This window comes from Belonocnema kinseyi, chromosome 9 (assembly GCF_010883055.1).
Source record: "Belonocnema kinseyi isolate 2016_QV_RU_SX_M_011 chromosome 9, B_treatae_v1, whole genome shotgun sequence".
Classification (NCBI taxonomy): domain Eukaryota; kingdom Metazoa; phylum Arthropoda; class Insecta; order Hymenoptera; family Cynipidae; genus Belonocnema; species Belonocnema kinseyi.
In genome coordinates, this window is record NC_046665.1 from 116,898,558 (window position 1) to 116,909,697 (window position 11,140).

At 22.5% G+C, this 11,140-nt stretch overlaps 1 protein-coding gene across 1 annotated transcript in view; it reads right to left on the reverse strand.

The window, feature by feature from the left end:
* Window positions 1-574: 574 nt before the first annotated feature.
* Window positions 575-11,140, reverse strand: part of LOC117180710 (cysteine-rich protein 2-binding protein) — a 30,812-nt gene continuing 20,246 nt past the window's right edge. The window contains exons 4-5 of the mRNA XM_033373198.1: window positions 9,806-10,821; window positions 575-978 (exon numbers count right to left, since the gene is read on the reverse strand). Coding sequence (XP_033229089.1) covers window positions 623-978; window positions 9,806-10,821 — 1,372 coding nt within the window. The 3' untranslated portion in view covers window positions 575-622. The remainder of the gene's footprint in view (window positions 979-9,805; window positions 10,822-11,140) is intronic.

An 11,140-nucleotide genomic window follows, 5' to 3' on the forward strand; every position in this document is an offset into this window, starting at 1 on the left:
TTTAATTATTTACCAAATTGTTGAATACCTTAGCCTTAAAGACGAATTTTCTGCAAACCAGTTTAATTTTTAAACCGAAAAGATAAATTCTCTACGTAAATTATAATACTTGATATTTTAATGACAAAAGTTTTAATTTGAAATAAAAAACATTTGAATTTATTCAAAGAAGACGTATTTTCAACAAAATAGTTGAATCCTCACCAAAATACATGAATTCTTCACCAAATAGATGAATTTGCAAATCTTGTTTTAATTTAAAATTAAGAATTTAAATCAGTTAAACGCAATAAAAAAATAAAATATTTAACAAAATAGTTAAGGTTTGAATCAAAGAGGTGATTTTTAAACAAAAAGTTGAATTTTTAACTGAGAAGATTTATTTTCTACTTAAAAATACTAACACAGTACATGAATTTTCAACTGAAAAAGATACATTTTTTACAAAATAGTTGAATTTTTAACTATAAATCTAATAGTTAAATTTAATTTCAAAACCAAAAAAGAATCGAATTTATAACGAAATAGTTCAAGTTTCCACCAAAGAGATGAATCTTCCGATACTTACCGAAATTTTCGCTTCTTGAAGGATCCAATCAGGACTTGAATTGAGGACATCCAATCAGCGACTCAGTCTTAGAAACAAGGCATGTTTACATTCTCGAGAATCAGGTGCCATGTATTTGTCGTAAAAGTCTTGGATAAATTCTTCGACTTTGAATCCAAATTTTTGGTACAAAATCAGGGCGGGATTTGTGACAGAAACATGTAATGTCACATCTTTGCCCATACAGGTTTGAATCAGATGATAAAGCATAAAGGTACCAATTCCGGATTTTCGCCACTCTGGACGCGTGAAAAAAAATGATACGTACGCTTGATTATATCCCACATCGGGTACCAAAATTGCAAAACCAATTACCAATTTTTTGTACAAAACTACACAGCTAAAATCTGGATACTGCAGGCATTCCGATACTGTAAAATAATAATGAAATACTGTAAAATATAGAAAATTTTACACTTTAAACAGAAAAAAAAGTATTTCAGGATGGCCTATTTTATCAAAAAAAGATTCTAAAGATAAATATATTTTCATTTGAAGTTATAAAAAATAAACTACAAATTAAAGGACTCAAAGTGGAACTCTTGAATTTTGAACATTTTAAATTAAAATTTAAAAGTTTTTGAATTCAACATTTTTTGTTAAAATGCTCAATAATTTACACGCATAATATGAAAGGTTCCAAAAATATAAATTCATGTTATTATTTTCAATGCTCTCAATCAAAAAATCAATCAATAAATTCGAACATTTTCAAAATTATATTGTTTTAAGGAATTTCAAACTGGAAACATTAAAAATTAATTTTTTTCAACTTAACATTTTTTAAAATAGAAGTTAAATTATTGTTGTTATAAGTTGTTTTAAATTTGTTCAAATTTAAAATTAATTTTAAAAAATGTTCAGCAATTATTTAATTTTAAAAGATATATAAATGTTTTCAGATGATTCAAAATTAATTTAAAATTTCAAATATTTTTAAATAATCTCAGCCTAAATTAAAACAAAATGTCGATTTTTGTAGATTTGAAATAAAAAATTTCAAAGCATTTCCGAAAATGATTTTTAATTTTTAAAGATTATTTGAAGAGAATATTTAAAAGATTTTTAAGTTTAAAAAAATTTTTTAATATTCTTTAAAAATAATTTTTCGAACTGAAAAATAATTTTCAATTTTCCTAGGAACCTTAAAATAATGTTTAATTGTTTTGAAACCTTTTATAATTCTTAAAAACCTTCTAAATTTTTTGTTTGAAATATGCATAAAATTTACATTTTGTTTTAAATTGTTATAAAGTTCCAAATTGTTTACTTTTAAATATTTTTTTTCAATTTACGCATCTTGAATGAATAGTAAAATACAAAAAATATATAATTGAATGGGTTAAAAATGGAATATTTTAGACTGAAACAATATTTTAAATTTAATAAAAGCCTTTAATTACGAAATTATTTTTTAATTAAAATAATTTATCAAGTTTAAATCAGACGTTTACATTTTTGAATGACGAAAAATTTCGAATTAAAACCGTTTAATTTTTAACGTTAAAATCAAGCGTTTTTAATTTTTAATTGTTTAAGTCTTTAATACAGCATTTTAAAATTTTTTAAATTAATAATGTCCGCTTAAAAATAAAAATTGATAATTTTTTAATTAAAAAATTTTAGAATTACGCACTGTAAGTTGCTCAAAAAGTAAATTTTAAAATCTCGTTTACCCTTTTTAATATTTTTAAAATCTTTCCAATCTTCTGAAAGTTTTGATATCCTTCGAAATGTTCGATATCTTTGGGAAATTTGAGTGAAATCTTTGAAATATTTGTCAAATCTTTGAAAATATTTGTCCAAATTTTCTTAAATCTTTCTTTGTCAAATCTTTTTTATTCACTGAAATCATTGAATTATACCAAAAAGATAAATTTTATTCCAAAGAAGACGATTTTTTCTCGTAAAATAAATAAATTCTCAGCCAAATATTTGATCCTTTGACTAAAAAAAGATATATTTTCAAATAAATGGTTCAATTTTCATCTAAGAAAGATCATTTTTCAACCAAACATAAAGCAGTTAAATTTTCAGTTAAAAAATTAATTTTTTATACAAAATTCCAAGCAGTGATAAATTTTTATCTAGAATTTTCAAACCGGAAGATTAATTTTCTACTAAAAAATACAATTTTTCCACAAAATACATGGATTTTCAAAGGAATATTTAAATTTTCAAATAAGAAAAACAAATTTCGAAACATATAGTTCAATTTTAAGCCAAAATCAATTTTCAACTAAAAAAGAAAAATTTTCTTACAAAAATTGAATAGTTACATTTTCAGATTAAATTAATTTTTAACAACAAATATTTAAAAAAAAAGTTCAAGTTTCTACTGGAATAAAACCAAAATTAAAAACAAACTGTTGAATTTTCTTAAATTTCTATTAAAAAAAAAAACAACGATTTTTTAACAAAAGACCTGAATTTTGAACAAAATACTTAAATTTTCAAATAAGAAGGATACAATTTCAACCAGAAATGGAATAGTTATATTTTTAGTTAGAAATGTGAATTTCAAACAAACAAGAAAACACGAATTTTCAAAAAAATACATCAATTTTCAACTAAAATTAATAATTTGACAACCAAAAATTTAATATTTAAATTTTCAGTTGAAAAGAACTGAAAATTGTTGAATTTTTAACCAAAAAGATCAATTTTCAACCAAGAAGATTAATTTTGATTTAAAAAATATGAATTTTCGACTAAAGAAACAAAAAGAAAAATTTTTCAATCAAGAAAGATAAAAAATCGCAAACAAACTGTTAAATTTTCAAGAAAAAAGATACATTTTTATGCAAGAATATTAGATTTATATTAAAAATAACGAATTTTCAAAAAAAAGACACGCATTTTCAACGGAATACTTAAATTTTCGACTAAGAAAAATAAATTTTCAAACCCAAAGTTGAATTTTAAGCCGAAAAAATTCATTTTTTAAAATAAAAACACAAATTTTGAACAAAATACATTAATTATCAACTAAAAATAATAATTTATCAACCAAAAATTAAATAGTTAAATTTTCAGTTTAAAGGAACAATATTTAACGAAAAAAACATTAATTTTTAATAAAATCGTTAGATTTTCAAACAAAGTGATGAATTTTCATCTTAAATGATTATCAAAAAGATAAATTTATTCTAAAAAAGAACAATTTTCCTCCAACTATTGAATCGTTAAATTTTCAGTTTAATTTTTTAACAGATATTCAACAATATAGTTAAATTTTCAACTGAAATCGTTCAATTTCCAGTAAAGAAATTATTTTTCAGCCAAAAAAAAAAGAAATTTTAACAAAATAGCTCATTTTTCAAGATGAGTTGAATTTTTAACTAGAAAAGATTTTTCAGTCAAAAAAGTTAAATTTTCAGTTAAAAAAAAAACAATATTCAACGAAAAAAACTAATCTTTAGGAACATATTTATATTTTCAAACAAAGTAATGAATTTTTAACTAAAATTATGAACATTCAACTGGGAATTATTGAATTTTTAACCAAAAAGATAAATTTTCAATCAAGAAGATAAATTTCTATAAAAAAATATGAATTATCGACTACAGAAACAAAAGTTTCATTTAAAAATTGAATAGTTACATTTTTTGTTTAAATTAACTTTTAACAAGACAAAAAAAGTAAAACAAATATTCAATAAAACAGTTCAAGTTTCAACTGAAATAGTTAAATTTTTGACCAAAGAGATTAATTTTAAACAAGAAGATTAATTTCTACAAAAAAAAAACGAATTTTCGAATAAAAAAGAAAAATTTACATCCAAAAATTGAATAGTTACATTTTTAGTATACATTAATTTTCAACAGCAAAATTTAAACAAATATTCAATAAAATATTAAAAATTTCAACTGAAATAGTTAAATTAATTACTCTGGTCAAAAAAAAAAAGAAAAAAATTGCAACAAAATAGCTCATTTCCTAACAAAAGTGATGAGATGAATTTTAAACAAAACAAAAAAATTATTTTTACCAAAAGAATTTAACTTTCAACCAAGTAATTAAATTTTCACTCCAAAAAAGATAAATTGTGACAGAAGGATGTTGATAAAAATAAAAGTTTTCAACATGATTTTAATTTTAATAAAGAAAGATTTTTCAGTCAAGAAAGATAAAAAATTGCAAACAAACTATTGACTTTTCAAGAAAAAAAGATACAATTTCAATAAAGAATATTCAATTTCTATTAAAAATAAAGAATTTTCAACGAAATACATGAATATTCAAAGAATACTTAAATTTGCAGCCAAGAAAAACAAATTTCCAAACATAAATTTGAATTTTAAGCCAAACAAATTATTTTTTTATAATAAAAACACAAATTTTGAACAAAATACATCAATTTTTAATTAAAAATAATAATTTCTCAAACAAAAATTCAACGAAAAAAAAGTAATTTTAAGGAAAATAGTTACATTTTCAAGCAAAGTGATGAATTTTCATCTGAAATGATGAACCTTCAACTGAATTAGTTCAATTTTTAACAAAAAAAAATGAATTTCTACGATAAAAGACGAATTATCGAATAAAAATAAAAAAATTTCACCCCAACTATTGTATAGTTACATTTTCAGTTTAGATTAATTTTTAACAAATGTTCAACAAAATAGTTAAAATTTCAAGTGAAAGTAAGAAAAACTAGGAAAAAAATAAGAAAAACAAAGAAATTTTAACAGAATAGCTCATTTTTCAAGAAAAAAGATACATTTTTAATTAAAAATATTAAATTTCTATTCAAAATAAAGAATTTTCAACGAAATACATGAATTTTCAACAGAATACTTAAATTTTCAACAAAGAAAAACAAATTTCCAAACATATATTTGAATTTTAAGCCAAACAAATTAATTTTTTATATAAAAACACAAATTTCAAACAAAATACATCAATTTTTAATTAAAAATAATTTCTCAAGCAAAAATTTAATAGTAAAATTTTTCAGTTAAAAGGAACAATTTCAAGGAAAAAAAAGTAATTTTTAGGAAAATAGTTACATTTTCAAACAAAGTGATGAATTTTCATCTGAAATGATAAACCTTCAACTGAATTAGTTCAATTTTTAACCAAAAAGATGAATTTCTACGAAAAAAGACGAATTTTCGAAAAAAAATGAAAAATTTTCACCCCAACTAGTTTTTCAGTTTAAATTAATTTTTAACAAATGTTCAACAATATAGTTAAATTTTTAACTGAATTCGTTCAATTTCCAATAAAGAAATTATTTTTCAGCCAAAAAAAAAAATAAAGAAATTTTAACAAAATAGCTCATTTTTCAACATAAGTTGAATTTTCAAGAAAAAAAGATACATTTTTAATCAAGAATATTAAATTTATATTAAAAATCACGAATTTTCAACAAAATACATGAATTTTGAACCAAATACAAACAATTTTCATCAAAAATACATTAATTTTCAATTAAAAATAATAATTTCTCAACCAAAAATTTAATAGATAAATTTTCAGTATAAAAAAACAATATTCAACAAGAAAAACTGATATTTAGGAAAATAGTTACATTTTCAATCAAAGTGATGAATTTTCAACCAAAAAGTTTTAAAAGTTTCTAATTACAAAATTTTTCAAATGCTTAATAATTTACGCGTATAAAATTAAAGGTATTAACAAATTTCAATATAAAAAAATATATATCCACGCTATCATTTTCAATGCTCTAAATTAAAAAAATAAATCAATTAACTTTAAAATGTTCAAAATTATATAATTTTAAGGAATTTTGAGCAGAAACATTAAATATTGAAAAATTGAAAAAAATTTAGCCGAACACTTCTTAAATTAGAAATTCAATTATTTTCTTTTTAATAGTTTAAACATCCTTAGAAAGCTTCAACATTTTATTTAAAAATCTTGAGAAATCTAGAAGGTGTTTTAAATTTGTTTAAAATTTAAAATTATTTTGGAATTTTTTTCAAAACTTCAATATCTGTGAAAATTAATTAATTTTTTCTACAATTTTCAGAAAATCCTGCAAATTTTAGAAAATTTCTTTACAATTTGGATGTATAAATAACAATTAAACATTTATTATTTGTAGGCGAAATTTTAAGAAATCTTTTTAAAATTTGCATGATAATGTTTAATCTTTATAAAACTCCTAAATATCTTTTTAAATTACTGAAATTTTTTTTACAAATGTTCATTTGTAAATTATACATCAAAATTTAAAAATCTCACTTACAAATTAAGCATTTTTCGAAATTTTAACGATTCCAGGTTTTCTATGTCAAAAAATTCAGATAAAGATTCTTTACTTTTAAATATTTGGTTTCAATTTATTTGTCTTAAATAAAAATTCAAATATTCCTAAATATTCAATAATTAATCATTTTTAAATTAAAAATTTCAAATTGAATGGGTTAAAAATTGAATATTTTCGACTGAAACAATATTTTAAATTTAATAAAATCATTTAATTAAGAATATATTATTATGAAGTTATTTTTATGTTTTCAAATTGAAACCATTTAAGTTTTAACGTTAAAATCTGAAAATTCTTAAATTTTGAACTGATTTAAAATTATTTGTTCAAGTCTTCAAGAAAGAATTAAAAAATTCTTTAAATTAAAAATGTAAGCTTAAAAATAAAAATTTTTAATGGAAAATTTATAAAGTAAATGAATTTTGAATTAGGCATTTTAAGCTAAATAATAGCACCATTGAAAACTATAACTATTCAACTAATTATTTTAAAAGTGTTGAAATCGAACGTGGATTTTTCTTCTACAAATTTGTAAAATTTCCGTTAAAAAAAATTCCCTGCCATTTCCCGGTTTTTCCCGGTTTAAAAAATATTTAAAATCTTCTAAACAAGTTTGAAATTGTTTAAATTTTTTAAATGTGCTGAAATCTTTATAAAATCAAATAAAATATTTCTGAAATTATATTATAATTATAATATCTTATTATTATATTAATATTCATTTGAAATCATTAAAATATTTGAAATCTTTTAAAACTTTTGTAAAATCATTGAAATCCATGAAATATTTGTGAAATATTTTGAAATAATTGTGAAAACCTCTGATATCTTTGTAAAATCTTTGTGAAATCTTCTCAAAAAATTTGAAATCATTTAACATGTTAAAAATGTTTTGAAATCTTTATGAATTTTTTATGAAGTCTCTGAAATATTTGTGAAATCTTTTGCATTCATTTAAAATCATTAAAATATTTGAAATCTTTTGAGATCATTTAAAATTTTTGTAACATCTTTGAAATACTTGAAACCATTGTGAAATATTTTGAAATATAAGTGAAATTCTCGATATATTTATAAAATCTTTGTGAAATCTTCTAAACAAATTTTAAATCGTTTAACATTTATAAAATCTCTGAAATACTTGAGAATTCTTTTGCATTGATTTAAAGTCATTAAAATTTTTAATATCTCTGTGAAATGTTTTGAAATCCTTGAAATCTCTGTAAAATGTTTGGAAATATGGGCAAAATATTTGTAAAATCTTCTAAACAAATTTTAAAATGGCAAACATCTTCAAAATGTTTTGAAATCTTTATAAAATTTTTATGAAATCTATGCGATATCTGTAAAATCTTTTTATTAATTTAAAATCAATAAAATATATAAGATCTTCGTGAAATCTTTCGAAATATTTGTAAAATGTTTGAAATCTTGGAAAAATATTTGTAAAATCTTCTAAACAAATTAAAAATCGGTAAAAATCTTCAAAATGTTTTAAAATCTTTATTAAATTTTTATGAAATCTATGAAATATTTGTGAAATCTTTTTGATTCGTTTAAAATCATTAAAATATATAAAATCTTTGTGAAATCTTTCGAAATATTTAAAAAATTTTGTAGAATATTTGAAAATATTTGTGAAATGTTTAAAATCTTGGTCAAATATTTGTTAAATCTTCTAAACAAATTTAAAATCGGTAAACATCTTCAAAATCTTTTGAAATCTTAATGATTTTTTTATGAAATCTATGAAATATTTGTGAAATCTTTTTTATTCATGTAAAATCCTTAAAATATATAAAACCTTTGTGAAATCTTTCGAAAGATTTTTAAATTTTTGAAAAATCTTTGAATTCCTTAAAATATTTGTGAAATCGTTGAAATCCTTGAAATATCTGTGAAATGTTTGGAAATAATTGCGAAATGTTGGAAATATTGGTAAAATATTTATGAAATCTTATAAACAAATTTGAAAACGGCAAACATCTTCAAAATGTTTTGAAATCTTTATGAAATCAATGAAATATTTGTGAAATCTTTTTCATTAATTTAAAATCAATAAAATATATAAGATCTTCGTGAAATCTTTCAAAATTTTTATAAAATGTTTGAAATCTTGGAAAAATATTTGTGAAATCTTCTAAACAAATTTAAAATCGGTAAAAATCTTCTAAATGCTTAAAAATCTTTATTAAATTTTTATGAAATCTATGAAATATTTTTGAAATCTTTTTGATTCATTAAAAATCATTAAAATATATGAAATCTTTGTGAAATCTTTCGAAATATTTTAAAATTTGTGTAAAATCTTTGAAGTCCTTAAGATATTTGTGAAATCGTTGAAATCCTTAATATCTTTGTGAAATCGTTGAAATCCTTGAAATCTCTGTGAAATGTTTGAAAATATTTGCGAAATGTTTGAAATCTTGATAAAATATTTGTGAGATTTTCTAAACAAATTTAAAATCGGTAAACATCTTCAAAATGTTTTGAAATCTTTATGAAATTGTTATGAAATCTATGAAATATTTGTGAAATCTTTTTGATTAATTTAACAACATTAAAATACATAAAATCTTTGTGAAATCTTTCGAAATATTAAAAAAATTTGGTAAAATCGTTGAAGTCCTTAAAATATTCGTGAAATGTTTTCAAAATATTTGTGAAATGATTGAAATCTTGGTAAAATCTTTGTGAAACCTTCTAAACAAATTTAAAAATATATAAAATCTTTCAAATGTTTTTAAATCTTTGAAACGAGGTGTTCTGTGTCCTTTGTGAAATCTCTGAATTTGAAATCGTTATGAAATTTGTATGAAACCTTCTAAACAAATTTGAAATCGTTAGACATCTTTAAACTGTTTTTAAATCTTTGTGAAATTTTTTGTGTTCGTTTAAAATCATTAAAATCTTTTGAAATCTCAAATTTACTGAAAACCTGTTAAATTGTTCAACTTACAATCGATTCCAGGCCAGAAGAATTGGTTGCAGAGACTGTTGAGCGCAGGAATATGCTGAGGTCGGATATACGAATAATCAATGGGCGCTCTTGGCCGTGGCTTCCAATTTGGATTATTTCTGTTAACTTTGGCGGAAAGTTCGTCCATTAATTTCAGCCACAAAGGCCGAGAAGACGTATCCCTTCTGATAAATGGTTTTAAAAGCCTATTCGTGTAGGGACTGTGCACCGATATTGGTTCAATATGTCCCTGCAGTCTCTGTTCAAAAACTCCGGTCTTCGAATCACTGACAAATCGGTCCAAAACTCTGTTCCCCCTTTTCGAAATTTTCGGACAGGCCGATTTTATTCCAAACTGATCGACATCAAGAATCCGCAAACTGTACTCCCTCTTTAATTTTCTCACACACAATTTTCTGTAGAGTCGTCTGACTGAGGCCGGAGCTGAATCCAATTTCCGTTTGTTTATCTTCTGAAGTAAATAGGCCTCCTCACGTTCGCTGATTCTTGGCCTTGTCTCGGGAGAATTGCCACTTTTTTCCCAGGGCCAGTCGCGCGCTTTCGAAATTGTGAAAAGGGAGGGTGCCACTTGTTCTTGAGGAGAACTCTGACTGTCGCAACTGTCTTCTGGTGATTGTTCGTCTCCATCACTGTGCTCAACATCACAAATCACATAATCCTCTTCAGCGAGGCCGGGTGGTTCCTTCGGTTCTTTCGGCAGAAAATCATCCACGGATTCAAATCTGCTGTACTGATCGGTTTGGTAATGCTGATTTTGAAAGTCTCTTATAATATCAGCCAAAGAGGGAGTTTCGCGAGAACTGTCCATTTCGATACCATCTTCAGTATCTAGCATGTCCATATCTGTTGGTCGATATCCAAAATCAGAATTTCTAGCGTGTGTTAAACTAAAAATTACAAGATTTTTTCCAAACAAAAAATCTTTTAAAGTACAGGCCACACAGTCCCTATGGGTATAAAATGTAGGTGACAAAGGGTACTTTTTGTTTTGAAATCTTTATGATTTTTTTATGAAATCTATGAAATATTTGTGAAATCTTTTTTATTCGTTTCAAATAATTAAAATATATAAAATATTTGTAAAATCTTTCGAAATATTTTTTAAAATGTTGTAAAATCTTTAAGGTCCTTGAAATATTTGTGAAATCGTTGAAATCCTTGAAATCTTTGTGAAATGTTTGGAAATATTTGTGAAATGTTTGAAATATTGGTAAAATATTTGTGAAACCTTCTAAACAAATTTGAAAACATCAAACATCTTCAAAATGTTTTGAAATCTTTAAGAAATCTATGAAATATTTGTGAAATCTTTTT